A 15,778-nucleotide genomic window follows, 5' to 3' on the forward strand; every position below is an offset into this window, starting at 1 on the left:
CTAATGTACAGCTATTATATCGTAGAAAAATTTATTCATGAAGGCAGGTATTTGATTAATGGAACAAAACATTCATTAAGCTATGACATTTATATTCTATTCAATCGATGATGCAAAGGTGATTTCAAAACATGAAAGGCTTGTTGATCCATGGTTTCTTCCAAGGTTTATTATCCCCATATGCTAAAGACAGCATGTAAAAAAAATTGCATCAGATTATTCCACGCCCCAGGGCCTTATGCCGTACCTACCATACCATATATCAGCAGGCCTGAAGTAACTCCACACACTCCAATTAAGTGAGCTCTGGTTTAAAGGGAAGAAATTTTTTGTCTTTGTAAACACAGCACAACAATTGAACCATGATAATTTTAAGCATCCTTGTCTCTAGCCTTTACAGGCTATTTTTTTCAAATTTTAAAAATTAATTATTTGAGCCGAGATATGCTAATTTAAGAACTATTCGATTTGAGAACTTAAAGAATTTATTAATACTAAATGTTTATCTATTGTTTTGATAATCCTACATAGGTTTTCACATCAACCAAGATGATGTGGGTGAATTTTTGCAACAACGATACAACCACAACCGTTCCAGCTCACTGAAAGTTAAGCCTACAAAAATAAATTTCCACAAATGTTAGAATAAAGTCAAATGCTTAATAGTAAATGAACATCACTAACCCTCCCTGGGTCTTGGGCGTAGACGCCGCCGAGGGTAGTAGGTATTGCGAAAGTTGCGTCTCTTGTCAGCAGCATATGGTGAGCCTTTAACGGGTTCTCCATCAGGGCCTGTTACATTTGCTGCCTCATTCCCTTTTTCTCCAACAACAACATCAAACACTACAATTTCTCCATCACCTACACTTCTTACGGCTTTTTTCGGGTTGTTCTTGGTAATGGCTGACTATTTTAAAAATACACCGAAATATTAACACAATTAGAAATATTTTTTTAACCCTTCATAATAATACAATTGCTTAAACAGACAAAATGAACTTACTTGATGGACAAATACATCATCTTTGGTGTCATTTCTGAAAAAGAAAAAACCCAGCAAACTCAGTTCATGTTTTATTAGTGTCAATCTATTATTAAATGATTACAAAGAAATCAATCGAGTTAAATAGATGATTTGGATGAAAAATTAATCGCGTGCAGCAGTGGCTCAGAACGAGTAGTACACCAAAGTTTCCCATGCATTAATAGTGGTAAATAACCTTGAGGGCACATTTTCCCCCAAAATATTTTAAAGTCTTCACTCTGGAATGGATTATTCATTTGTTTGCATTTTACTTTCATTTTCACAACTTATTTTCTAAGGTGAAGGAGTGAATTTCGACATTTCCATCCACTGACGGTAGACCAGGTATTTCGTGTCGTGAAAATAAATAAGCCTATTACGATCAATCATGACACAACATAAGAGGGGAGCGGCAGCATTTACCGCCCCGGGGAACAGCGTGGGTCTTCTTCACATCACACACCTAGACACGTCTAAATACACGGGGCCCCCCTACCTACACAAAGCCAACAAGGTCAACGCTCCCGCGAGACAAGAGCTACGAGCTACCCAACAGACTCCCGCGCGATGGCGGCCCGCGAGCTAATCTTACACAGAGTCAGGGGAGGCAAAGAAAGGCGGATGGAGGGGTACGTGAAGGCGGAAACGGGAGGGGATGGCTGCAGAGAACCCACGGTGATAGTTTATGAGATCGCAAGGAAACGCAATGTAAAAAATGCGCGCATAACAAGCACATTACATTCTCTTCCGCATTTTAAGGTGAAAATATCGCCATTGCGGAAACGGGTGTACGCTACATTAGTGCGTAAGCGCAGGAACACAAATTCTACGTCCTACATATTTCGGCCGGGATCGATTTTCCTTGAAACGCGAGGCAACATTTCAGGAGAATTTTACTAGATGGAATTTACTGGATAAAATGGTAACATATGGATTGCAATATTGCGTAAGAACTTTGTTACTTCAACGCCTTCTGAATTTACTACAGCTACAAATTATATCAAGTCTCCAGAATGCAAAAATCGATTTCGAGGCATCATCTCATGATGGCCTAAAATTCCAACAGGAGAGAACAAATTTCCAAAAGAAAAGTAAAAATTCAAGTTGCGCAGCAGCAATTAAAAATATGTATGAAGCGAACGGTAACACGGCCGTATGAATATTATGGGAAGAGTCAACCCAAGCCGTACTCTTAGAGTCTTATAGTCTATACTATATATACATACGAGTACGCCTGGGGTCGACCCTCCCCATAAAATTAAAAAGATTAATGCGAAAAAAATCAAATATCTATGCATCAAATTGTTGGCTGAAGGCAATGCACAACCCTCTTGTAGAAAACTAATCTTCAGCAATAATGCGGCGATAAATTATTGAATTCCAATTTTTTTAATTGAATGCATTGAACGTTCCCTTTAAATGCTTATCTAGACGTTGCTTGCAATCCTGACAAATCCTATGCCTGCTTACGCCAAAAATTTTAATCGAAACCAAAGATTAAAAACGATCATCGTACCGCAAACGCAAAATTGTAAACGCAGGATTTTTGATCTACGGCACTAGTTAAAAAAAATCACCCGAATGCATTTTGCAATTCCGTAATATGAAACAGGAATCGCAGTGAAGTCGTGGCAATATCTCCGCACGTGCTTTGAATGGAAAAGAGATACGAACGTCGATAAACTCTAAGGTCATCAATTTCATAAACTTGGGTCGAACTTCATCGCGGACAGGCGTACAGAAACAACGAATAATGTAGTGTCCATAACGTTCTTTTGAAACTTTTTGGCTGTACTTCCACTCCACCAGAACTATCGATCGGGGCTTCTGGGGAGTAGGGCGAGAGAAGAGACGCCAAGCGACAGACCAACTCAACAAAGCATTTCCTGGGTTGCTCATACACTCGCGTACCCTTACCACCGAAGACCCCGACCCAATAACCATCAATCCTTCTATTTTTATCACTCCATTCCATTCTCAGACAAAAAAACCTTCGTCTTGCAGTCAAGAAATGACAGCAAGTTACCATTGAAAACAATAAATACAATTTTTAAATATTAATCTGAAATTTGTAACTTACCTATTGATGAACCCGTACCCACTTTTAACATTGAACCATTTCACAGTCCCGGTCACTTGAGTAGCTGAAATAAATAAAGAACGCCCATGAAAATAAATATTCTCAATGTTTAAAAGTCACTTTCTAACAAAAATATTAAATATTTATTTCGGTAGAAATTTCAACGAATAACACACGATGGGTTGCTGCATCCTAAATAGTTGGCAGCATCCCAAAACTGTTGGGGAAGCAGAGAAAGAAAACGAGAGACGGGGAATGGCAGAAGGAAATTCTATAAATATATCGATGGTGTCTTGAGAACAGAAGTGACTAATGCATTTATCGTTTTCTAATTCTTATATTACAAGCCATTTAGAACGCAAAGCGGCTGGGGAATTCCGCCCACGGTCTCAACCAGAATTTTTTCTTGATATACCTTAAGTTGGTAATTAATGTTGAACCTAGCTTAAATTAAAACGAAAATAAACAACATCTCAATTAGCAACGGATAATAGAATATTTAAAAAGATTCGTGGAGGGGGTATATTACAACAAATACAATGAAAAATAAATAATTTCATATTAATAATTTCATTAATTAAATATTCAATTAATGAAAAGGAAATTTTTGTTTAGGGTTATACTTCCCTTTATAACAACCCTCTTATTGAAAATTATTTGTAGTTCAACTTCTGGGCTCCATCATTTATGACGTCATAGAACATCCTCGCGGATGGACGGAGGCAACCGATACAAATTTAATTTATACGCATTTACCACTCACGGATGCCAAACAGGTTTCACTGCCTTCGCACTTCGCCTGCTGTTATTAATTCCCATATACGTGTTTAAATGCGGATAATACATTATTTGCACATTAATAATGAAAAAACCGGGAAGTCGACATGTGATGCCTAGACGCTCACTGAGTTTAAACATGGAGGCGTGTGTGTAAGGCGGCAATTAGGAAATTTCAAGTTGTAGTAAAGAAAAATGCATGCTCTCACCGATGATTTGCTTAAGTGGGGAAGCCTTTGGTTGTTCAGGCTGTTTCTCCGGGTCAGCCATGACGTTCCGGGTGGTGGAAAGGTGTTAAACACGCCGTACCGATGTTCTCCTTCCTTCCTTTAGCTTTGTTACTATCCTTCTCAACATGGCGCGGTGCGCTCCGATAAAAAAGAACAACGGTGATCCTCTGTGATTGGCTGAATACCCTGAACCAGAATGAAGTCAAATTATTTCTCTAAATTGGATCTACGAATCACTTAAACCATGAAACGAACCTGTTTTGGTATTGTTTAATTTATCTTAGTTTTTAATAAAATATTCCACTTGTAATAAAAAATTAAATAGATCCGAGTGAATTCTAAATTGTCTTTCACAAGAATTGATTATAGTTGAACTCTGTTCATTGTAAACAATGGGATGTGTCTGCATATCATCTTGCATCCAACTTAATACTACACTTCTGTGATATCGTATATTCAATGAATATAACGCCGAAGGCTTGCGATAACCAGGGATAAAATATAATTTCGTAATTGATATAATTGTAAGAGCTAGAATACTCCATTCAAAGAGGCTATAAATCTTGCACCACGTCCCTCTAGGCTTCAAGTTTATATACAATTAAGAAGCCAAAGCGAATTAAAATTATAATACATAAAAATATTTACATGCTGCTAAGTACAAAAATGATAACCTGACCATAATTGACCAAGCATTTGAAATATTATTGATATAGCTTACGAAAAAGCATTCTATTCACGCAACACAACATAATTTTGAATTACACTCAACAATTAATATGCTATCTACAATTCTTCATGTATGTCAAATATTATCCATTTAGTCATGATAACAATACATTAGATCATCCTCTCACACAAAACGACGCTTGTCGCTGCTCATGTTGCTTACAAGAAAAAAATTGAAGCGGGTATGAGCGAGCAGGAAGCGCCTCCATGATCAGTTGAATGTGTAAAAGTTTAAACATGGTTATTAACACTTAAAGAAAATGTCGCAAATACATCGCAGAGCTGTGTCATGTCTTATAGTATTCTTAGCTTTTGTAGTGTCTCAATTTTCAACTGTTCTTGCGTTGCCCTTAGTTATTGCAGCGTTTTTGTATCAAGGCTTTAAGATGAGTGACCATACAGTAAATGTTCAAAACAGTCCTCATGGTCGGAGTTTGGTGTCTTCTCTGTATTCGTGGGCTGAGTCTACAGTTTCATCGCTTGTTGAAAAGTATAAAAATTTGAGTGATTCGGGAACCGAACCCAGAAATAGGTTGCCTATGCCAACATCAGGCAGGACAAGAAACATCACAACTCCTCAATCGTTTCGCCCTCCTGCTGATCGTGTTAGTCACATGGAATCTATTTACCAAGGAACGAGTTTCGATCCAAATGCAGTTGGTGATTTCTTTGGTAATCCTACACCTTCGTATTCTGGGGCTACATCCATATCTGAAGGAAGAGGAAAGTCATCGAAATCAAATAGTGAAGGTTTTACTAAGCCCCAAACCAGCACCAGTCGATATGATAATGACAGCTTTTCGCATAAAAGTTCTCCTTGGGGGTACAGTCTTAGTCCCCAACAAACATATAGTGCGGCAGGTTTCAGCCCTGTGACAGTTACGCCATCCACTTTGCCAGCTTCGTCAATATACAACACAAGTAGAGACGCAGAGTAATTATCATAAGTTAAGTTAAGTGTTTTAAATAACAAAATTAGCCCATGTGCCCTAATTTGAATTTTTCATATTGCAGACTCTTTGCAGAAGTGAATAGCCCTGGATTTTGCTCTCGTCTGTTGAAGTACCATTCCGAAGCAGAAAATCGTCAACGGCTGTATAAACGAACCAAACAGTCCCATCTTATAGATGCAGATGCCTATGCTTCACCACATCTGGATTTGCGTCAAAGACCGAAAGTAAGAACTCCTTTTCGTGACCCTCCTGCAGCACAATATGATGACTCCGAGTCAAGGTAAGAACTTAACGTGGAAGACTTAGGTTTCTACCACGTTATTTTGATATTTTTCATTTGGAAGGTTGTAGTGAAACTTATTTAAGTGGTGGCTACAACCTGAGTTACTTATTGAATAAGGGATTTGTAGTGTCACTTATTCCTCTTTAGTTAAGTCAAACAATTATTAACTGAAATTTACCTCAATGCTAAAACAAAATACCATAAATTATTCTTTCTAAGTCATTAAAAAATTAATTGGTGTACTTATATCTGTGCGTGTAAAACCATCACTAAAAGTGATGTGACATAAAAGTGCTGATAATATGATGAAACTACCTAATTATTGTAGTGACTATGTCAGAATGATGCAGAACAGCATGTGATGGGGGCAAAACACCATAAAGAAGGACCAGTGAGAGTCAGTAGTTGGTTACAATAATTAGGTTCTTATTTTGCCTTTTACAACCTGTAAAATTCGCCCAAAGCCTTTTTATATGCTTATCTAAAGGGCTAATCCATTCAGAGAATTGAGTTTCTTGTGGTCACTCCCACCCAAATGTCTAATTTATCCATGTGAAATTGTATATGATGAATGAAATTAGTTTTTGGGGTGTGTGTGTTTGGATATGTATATTCAATTGCATAGTAACATAACAATTTCCTTGTCCTAAATGTGTGTTGACATTTAATTCCAACTATATATTTGAAATATAAGTATTCTATTATGACAGTTATTATTGTGATTGAGTAGTAAATTTGAATGTATGCATGAATAATATTCATGCTAATGAAGCTAACATTTTGAAATGCCTGAAATAAATGAATTATTTTATATGTAAGTAAATGGCACTTGCATCTAGCAAAGATGATTAGTTGTCAAACTGAGAAAAAGTCCGTTTGTATAGATATATTATTGGAATGGGGTAACTTAGTTGAGGAAATCATGACTGATTTTGCAATTAGCTCTATTTTAAGTGATATATCTATTGGGTATTCTCCTTAAAAATAATAACTTACCTATTCTAGTCACAGGGAAAATAATACCGTCACCAAGATGTCTTCTCTTTAGGGAGGGAATTAACAAATTTTTAGTGATGAAAAATGTTCAAGTGGAAGATGAATTCATAATGAATCATTTTGTCCATTGTGCAAATGTGATTTTTTAATTAAACCTATCAGGGTTTATAAAGTTAATAAAAATGTCTTTGGCTACATTTTTATTATCTGGTGCTTGCTTTTATATTTTGTCATTTGAATTAAAACATAATTAAAGGAATCCGTGGTATTTTGCAGTCTCTGTGCTAGGTCAGAAGAGCGGCCAACTACGGAGGAACAATCGAAAGCATTCATCGCAGCTCTGAAGGCATTCAAAAGGAAGCGTCTGAGCTCTGAAGTAAGGATTCTTATGAAATAGAATATAATAACTGTGTTTAATTTTTGAATGCATATTTTATAGGGCACCATAAAATTCCTTTTTAAATTTCTGTGGTCATGTGTTTTGAATTATTGTAATTCCCTCTCTTTAATTATCAAGGTTTTACAATAAGCATTCTTCGGTTTTCTTCATGTTTACTTTTAAATAATAGAATTCAATGTAAAAACTCATAATTAAGAAATAATGAAATTGTTAAGATAGGATCAGCTTTTATTAAAACCATTCTTATCCAATTTTAAATCATCATTTCCTTTCAAATTCAGGATGAGCAAAGTGATGCCAAAAGGCACCATCCCCAAAGTGACACTTCATCTTCTTCATCTCCTGCTGTAATCAATGGCGTGCTCTTGGAACAAACACAAGCGTGAGTGTATACCAATTTGCTGTGTAAAATGGGCATTTCATTGAAGATGTGTACAATTGTCTTCCCTTTTCCTAATCATGCATCTACATCTCCCACCTGCAATTATGAAACTTATGGTGCCTATCTTAATTAACCAAAGTTGAACTCTCCACACGTCTTGTTGCAGGGGTAGAAAGTGGGTTGATTGGGAGGGAGGGATGGAAGGGGTAAAGTCTGCCCAAAGCAGGGCAAAGGAAGAGAAGATAAGATGGATTGAAGCCTTTAAGGTTGTGTTCTGTTTTTTTTAATGGTCTCGAAATCCCTCACTTTACATAGCTTTTATGTATATACTGAAACTGTGATATAGAAGAGATGGGAATTGCTTTTGAAGCAGAGAAAAAAATCTGGTAATGGCATTTTAGTGAAGATTTTCAATGGGAGAAACATTTACAATTTGATCTAATGGTCCATTGAATGTAATGAAATTCATTATTCTCAATCATTAAATCTCAGTATGTCAATTGCCAAGCAATGATAAGCTTAGTAGTTGAGGAGTTAGACCCAAAAATTAATCAATCGCTGTAAAAGAAGTGAGAACAAGCTGAGTGCTGGTTCATTAGTAAACCACTTGCTTGAGATGTACTGTATCGGATCTCTCCCAGCTTTGTGTAACATAAAATGTTGAAGTAAAAATTTTAATGGTATGACTGACTAAAGAAAAGTATCCCAAGAAGTACCACTATCAAAAAAGGCGCAAAAATGACATTGTTTTCTTGTGTAATTATGTAAATAGTGCAGAAGTGAAGGATTGGTTAAATGGAATGAGCTTTACCACTCAATATGATTATTTATTTATTTATTTATTTGCCTGAGGATCTGGGTACATTCATGTTCCAAGATATACGGCACGTCAAAGATCTTAACATAAAATACAATACATTGTTACATATTCAGAAACTCATCAATAGTGTAGAATAAGTGTCGCATGAAAAATTCCCTCACTTTGAATTTAAAGGTTGACATTTTTTCTATGCTCTTGATAACCAGAGGAAGGTTATTATATAATAAGAGTCCCATGTTATGGGGGGAAAAAGTAGACTTGCAAGTTCTGATGAAGTTCACATGTAGATGACTGCAGGTCCTGGTATAATGATTGTGAATACTATTGTTAGTGGTATATAATGAGATATGGCGTTTAGCATAAACAATAGCACTTAGCATGTACACACAGGGAAGAGGGAGAATACAAAGTTTTTTGAATAGGGGGCGACATGGAGCTCTAAGGGGTTCATTGCACATTATTCTTAGTATCCTCTTTTGGATTTTAAATACAACATGAGCACAGGGTAATGGGCCCCAAAAAAGAATACTAAAAATTACGTGGGCATAAAACTCACCATAATAGATAGACATAAGCACTTCATTATTTACAGTTTGCCTGATAGAACGTACCGAATAGCACGCGGAACAGAGTTTTCGGCGTAATCTAGAAATATGGCTTTCCCAGTTTAGTCTACTATCCAGGGTAACACCAAGGAAGGAGGCATTATCACTCCTTGGAATAATCACATTGTCAAAAGAGACGGAAATATCTGTCATAGGCTTATTTTTATTTACAAAGTATATTAAATTTGTTTTTTCCTTATTAATATGAAGAAAATTACGATCACACCACTCTTGCAAAAGGTGGATAATATTGTTAGCACTTGATACGAGGCCGTTGATTGAAGAGGCAGACACTAAGACATTTGTGTCATCGGCATACAGGAGGGGAAGTGTATTAGGTACAGAATTAAGCATCCTTGGGAGGTCATTTATGTATATGAGAAAAAACACTGGGCCAAGAACAGATCCCTGGGGAACCCCGCAGGATATTGTTTTTGCAGGCGATACATGGGATATTCCATCTTTCGTAACACTTACACTCTGTTGTCTGTTGTTTAGATAAGATTTAATCCAATTATATGGAGTACCTCTTATGCCAGATTCTTGAAGTTTCAGCAATAACATATGGTGATTGACACAATCAAAGGCCTTGGAGAAATCAAATAATAAAACAAGAGATTCCAGTTTATTGTCTAGGTCAGACAATATTTTGTTTATACAATGGTAGGTAGCAGTGGTAGTAGACATGGATTTTCTAAATCCATGCTGGTAGGTTGATAGCAGTTTGTGCGATTCCAGGTACGATATTAATTGAGAATAAAACACTAATTCAAAAATTTTACTGAATTGATTGAGTATAGATATTGGACGATAAGAACTCATGTGCTGTTTATTTCCTTTACCTTTATAAAGGGGGATGACTTTGGTGCTTTTAAGAGATGATGGAAACTGACCAAGCCTAAGAGATTCATTGACTAAGAATAATAGAGGGGGTTTAATGACATCAAAGGATTTTTTAATGATGATAAAAGGAATGCCATCTGGACCAGAGGTGTACTTATTTCCCATTTTGTTTAAGATATTAGTTAATTCAATGTCAGAGCATGGGCGGAGAAATAGGGAATTACATTGGCTTGATGTTTGTCTATGAAAGCTTTGTTTAGTCACGTTGGGTGACTGGTGAGAAGTGAAAAAGTCATTAAAAGCCATGGCAATAGCAGAACTGTCCTCAAGTTCGTTACCTTGAGAGTCCAGTAACCTGAGATTGGGGGTTAATGATACACGAAATTTTGACTCCTTGATAATTTTCCATATTTCTTTTGATCTATTTCCAGCATTAAATATTCTACGATCATTAAAAGTTCTTTTTGCATTACGGAGAAGACATTTGTAATTCTTTCTCATTGCCTTATATTCGAGAGGTTCTATAGGCATCGATCTGTTTTTGTAATGGAGAGCCATGTTTTTCATGACTCTGGATGCATACTGGATTTCATCAGTGACCCATGACTTTCTGCCCTTAGACAAAGACGAATTTTTAATTTTAACGGGTAATACAGGAAAACAAAAATCAAAATAGGATAAATATGTTGAGTAAAAACAATTAAAACCATCTTCAAAGGAGCTCATGGAGTAAACATTGGTCCAATCATGACACATAAGCAAATTGCAGAAAGCATTTACATTCTCATCAGAGAACTTTCTCCTGTAGCTTGTTGTAACCTTGTCAGAGGCATTAATGCAGAATGTGGAGAGTAATGGATAGTGGTCAGAGATATGGGATATTATAACCTCGGTTTTCACGAGTCGATAATCAATATTTGTAAAAATATTATCAATGGCCGATGCAGAAGTAGAGCTGACCCTGGTGGGTTTGTCAGTAGTTACATTTAAGTTAAACAGGGAAAGAACATCTAATAGTTCAGATTTTTCTTTGGTGCCACGAAGGAGGTCACAATTAAAGTCACCAGTGACAACCAGGAGGGGTTTATCAACTGAGTTATAAACATTGTTCAGCATGCTGGAAAATTTATCAATAAACACATTGAAATTACCACAGGGAGAGCGATATATAGTTAAGATAAAAAAACTGATATCACAGAAGTGGACAATAGTCACACTGGATTCGAAAACCTGTTCAACATTGAGACAATTATATGGAAAGGTTACAGAGCTAAAGGTTAAGTTCACAGAAACAAGAATTAGGACTCCACCATTTTTGAGTGTGGACCGGCAGAAAGCGTCGGCCACAACATAGCCAGATAACTGGAAAGAAGCAAGTTCATTAGCCGTGAACCAATGCTCATTAATGCAAATTACATCAGGCTGGTGTTGAGAGATAAGCACTTCCATGTCTAGTTGTTTGTTCCGCAGACACTGAATGTTAACATGAAGGACATACAAACTTCTTGCTAACTTATTATGCCACAGTATGGAGGCAGAAATTCAAGAAAATGCATGCTTTATCATTTTGAAGTGCCGATGGTAAAAGACAAAGTTGGTTGTAAAAATTGTTTAAGTTTTCATTGAAAAAGTTTTGAAGTTAGTAAAAAATAATCCTGAAAAAAGTGTTAAACATAGAAAAAAAATGAAGCAGAACATGTCTAAAATATATTTTTAGAAGTGTAAGAAAGGATAGTAACTGAGAAAGTATGAAACTCAACTCCAGGTATCCATGATTTAAAGCAGGATCATAGCAGCCATAGCTTAGAAGTAGAGGCATTAGTAACTTTAATGATGGGTCGTCTCTATGGACTAACTGAAACAGCAGAAGTATTATTTGGCACTTAAGTCTTTTATTTTTCCATGATATCTTACTTTAATTGTAATCAAAGAACTCGTTTTGCTTATTGCATGAAAAAACATTTAATTTGACAGAGGAATATTTTATCATTCTTGTTTGCAATGTCTGACTTGGTTGCTATGCGTAAAATAATCATTTTGTTTTGTTAAATTTATAAATAGTGGAATACCATTGTTGAGTTGCTGGTATTAAAAATTCTTACTTTAATGCAAACAGTATTAAACATTATTTAAAGTTATTTTGATGCTAATTCTTCATTTGTCTGTAATTCAAAATGCTTTAATAATCTTGATAATTTTGGCATTATTGTACTCTTTGGGAAAAACGTATCAAAATATAATTTTTATTTTTTTGGCAATAAATTTATTTACTTTATTATATAAGCTAAGAAGGCAAAGCTCAGTCTGATTGGTAATTAGCTTATGTTATAACACATTTGTCTGGTATGAATCAGTAAAACATAGATACAGGAGATTCAACAGCAGAACAATATCACCTTATACTCTAAACCTTACCATTTTTAAATATATTGTTATTACTCGGGGAGTAAATAATGAAACAGGTTACCTATTGATTTTTAATTAACTCCAGCCATCTTCTGCATTATTAAAAAAAATGTTTCTTGATACAATAACTCTGCAGTTCCTGGGTAACTGCCCTAATTAATGGATATTTTTTTGAAATTTCATCATGATTAATTATGACTATAAATAATCAATGGCAGGTTAATAATTTCTGCATATTCAAAACCATTGTCAGAACCATGTACTCTCTGAAGTTTTGTCTCAACATAAAGAACTAATTTGCTTTTGAGCCTCACCATTGAGATGTAATTTTTCAAAGAAAATGTTTCTTAGACTTAAAAACGGCTCAGTTTTAACACAAAATGTGTAACGGTAACTTGTGGCATCACATTAGCAAGAAAGCGCACTCTGTTTGGAGCATCATAATTGGGACTGGTGCCAATTCTGATTGTTTTTGCTTTTGAATGGTGTTTCTTATTGCTGTGTTCAATTTTCAGGAATAAGAGGTCGAGAGAAGAGGGTTCTCCAAAACTTACGAAGCCTATGGTGAAGAGGACCCGTAACAATGAAATCTACAGCTCCCTCAGCTCAAGTTTGAACATAAAAACTGGCACTAAAAGAAAAGCAGGTAATTATTCAAGTGTAGTTAACAGGCCTGCTATTTTCCCAAAGTGTGTTCTTATGCACAATCTGCCCTATCATCATAATAAATTTCTTGTAATCAGAATTGTGGAATGATCATTGAAGAATTATTTTGTCATGTGGCATGAGTAACATAAATATATCATCTGATATTTTGGGATGCAATTTGTTAGTTCTCTAATTTATTGTAAAATGATTGCAAATTTGAATCTATTATATGGTTCTGTTTCAAATCAAGTGCTATCTAATAGGTTTCAGAGTAGATTTTTCATTCAGGAAAACTTATATTAGTGATTACAGATTCTACTATAGAACATTAAGTGGCTGCACCATTGGATTGATGAGCATTAGCAATAGTTTCTCTTAAGTTAAAATATGTGTTAATTATATTATGTAATTTGAAAGAAGCAGTTTTAATAAAAGGGAGAATTACAGGCAGATAAATGGGAAAGGAGGAAAGAATGGCCTAAGATAGTTATTATGGGTAATCTACCAGTTAAGGTAGGTTTTGGATAGACACAAGCTACCAAACAATTTTCTTGTCCCTCCCAACTAAATACAAGCCAACATCCTACTCTACAATAAGCCTGTCTTCAACTCCATATTCTTCCATGCCTGCCTTCATTCTGTCCAACATCCCTATCCTACTCCTTCCACTTCCTCGACTGCCAAATATTCTCCCTTCTATCACAGTCTTGAACATCCCATTGCTAATCAATGTGCTTTGCGTAGAGTTTTCCAGCCTCCTTATGATTTCTCCTAAAAATCCCCTCTCCTGCCACACCTCATTTGCTTCCTTTCTGTCCCCTTAACATTCTCCATCCTTCTCCACACCAACATTTCGAAATTCTCAAGTCTACGTGTATCATCCTGCTTCAGTAACTGTTTCCACATCAATATACGTAGCTATGCTCTGAATCAATTTCCTCTTACTTGTGGAAGCTTCTTTGCTTAACACAATTCTTCTCCTTATGTCATTATACTATTTTGACCATATCAGTCTAAAACTTTTTCAAGATACGTAAACTGTTCCACCTACTCTAGTTTTTGCCCTTCTATTTTAAGGTTAACTTAGCTTTTCTCTTTCTCGAAAATGTATTACCTTTATTTTATTTACATTTATTCTCATCCCATATCCATCACACTAAATTTCCAATTCACTCAGCAATATTTGCCATCCATTGGCTAACTGACAAACCAAAGCTTGATCATCAACAATCCTAACGAATTCCATTCCTATTTCCAGCTCTTCCCAAGCCTCTTCAATCATTTCCTCCACATGCGAGGTCTGTTCAAAAAGTAGTTCACTTCAGTAACAAATTATTAGTCAAGGTCCCCTTCAAAGTAGTCTCCTACCCAACATATACACTTAGCTCCACAGTTTTTCCACTTTTTGAAACAGTCGTGAAATGATTTTTCTGGAATGCACATAAGCTCCTCTATCTAATTTTCTCTATCTCAGGAATTATGGCAAATATTTCTCTTTTGAGCAGGGTTTTTAGTTTGGTGAACAGGAAAAAGTCACATGGGGCCAAGTCTGGTGAGTAGGGTGGCTGCGGAAGTACATTGGTCTTCTTTTTGGCTAAAAACTCACTAGTTCTGAGAGACAATTGAGCCTGTACGTTGCCATGTTGAAAAAACCACTTTGGCATGGACTGCAAAGTATAGATTATGTGGCTTTTAGCACTCATGTTTAATAAAGAGGGAAAAATTACAATTAATTATTTATTCTTATCATACTGGATTTTGTGGAAAGATTCAGTGTGTGCAGTTTCGGTCTGCAGTATTTAGTCATTTCACTTGTCGTTCCACCCCATGAATGAAATAATTAATGTCATTTATCACATATGTTTTGCAAAATCAACCTTACGAAAACTTTGTAGACACTCCATGTACTTCTGTGATTTGCATACTTGAGTTTTAATGTCTATACGTAAAGGGGAAATGAAAGCATTTTGGTGTGATTCATTTGTTCATCCAGAGGTTGGATAAACTGAATGTCATAATGAAAACAATAGCTCTTTGTGGAGTTTAATCTACTGTCCCCATTTCCAAGTGTGTAAACCTGTTTTTATTTGGAAAGAATGTAAAACCCAAAGCCGTACACTTAAGGGCACTTATAGGGGGAATATAGAAGGGGGTGGGAAAGTTATTGTTTGGCGGGAAGCCGGATGCCAGTGACCCGTCACTCAAACAAATGAAAATTAAAATAAATAGTTCTACCAATTACTCCCTTGATCAGGTATTTGCACACCAAATTGACCTTCACAAGTCGCAACCACACACACACGCAGGGTTTACGGGGCGGGAAGCCCGACGCCAGTGACCCGTCACTCAAACAAATGGAAAATAAAATAAATAGTTCAAACAATTACTCCCTTGATCAGGTATTTGCACCACAAATTGACCTTCACAAGTCGCAACCACACACCCACACAGGGTTTACGGGGTTGGAAACCCGGCGCCAGTGACCCGTCACTCAAACTCGGACGACACAAAAGTACAGTGCTGGAGGGGAAAGTGCCGAAAAACCTGACACCAGGTGTTTCGCCTGCTAAGCAGGCCTCTTCAGAGAAGAATGATTAGTCGG

At 36.2% G+C, this 15,778-nt stretch overlaps 2 protein-coding genes across 6 annotated transcripts in view; one reads left to right on the forward strand and one right to left on the reverse strand.

The window, feature by feature from the left end:
* The window catches only part of LOC139696784 (Y-box factor homolog), a 24,427-nt gene extending 20,180 nt beyond the window's left edge, over nucleotides 1-4,247 (reverse strand). For all 4 annotated transcript variants that reach the window (XM_071595626.1, XM_071595623.1, XM_071595624.1 and 1 more), the window contains exons 1-4: nucleotides 4,091-4,247; nucleotides 3,105-3,168; nucleotides 1,004-1,037; nucleotides 685-907 (exon numbers count right to left, since the gene is read on the reverse strand). In XM_071595626.1, coding sequence (XP_071451727.1) covers nucleotides 685-907; nucleotides 1,004-1,037; nucleotides 3,105-3,168; nucleotides 4,091-4,151 — 382 coding nt within the window. In that variant the 5' untranslated portion in view covers nucleotides 4,152-4,247. The remainder of the gene's footprint in view (nucleotides 1-684; nucleotides 908-1,003; nucleotides 1,038-3,104; nucleotides 3,169-4,090) is intronic.
* An 804-nt stretch (nucleotides 4,248-5,051) lies between these two features.
* The window catches only part of LOC139696647 (nuclear pore complex protein DDB_G0274915-like), a 30,582-nt gene continuing 19,855 nt past the window's right edge, over nucleotides 5,052-15,778 (forward strand). For both annotated transcript variants that reach the window (XM_071595462.1, XM_071595463.1), the window contains exons 1-5: nucleotides 5,052-5,774; nucleotides 5,855-6,073; nucleotides 7,349-7,448; nucleotides 7,754-7,854; nucleotides 13,044-13,174. In XM_071595462.1, the coding sequence (XP_071451563.1) occupies nucleotides 5,101-5,774; nucleotides 5,855-6,073; nucleotides 7,349-7,448; nucleotides 7,754-7,854; nucleotides 13,044-13,174 (1,225 nt within the window). In that variant the 5' untranslated portion in view covers nucleotides 5,052-5,100. The remainder of the gene's footprint in view (nucleotides 5,775-5,854; nucleotides 6,074-7,348; nucleotides 7,449-7,753; nucleotides 7,855-13,043; nucleotides 13,175-15,778) is intronic.

The sequence above is a fragment of the Hetaerina americana genome, unplaced genomic scaffold (assembly GCF_022747635.1).
Source record: "Hetaerina americana unplaced genomic scaffold, ioHetAmer1.1.p SCAF_7, whole genome shotgun sequence".
Taxonomy (NCBI): domain Eukaryota; kingdom Metazoa; phylum Arthropoda; class Insecta; order Odonata; family Calopterygidae; genus Hetaerina; species Hetaerina americana.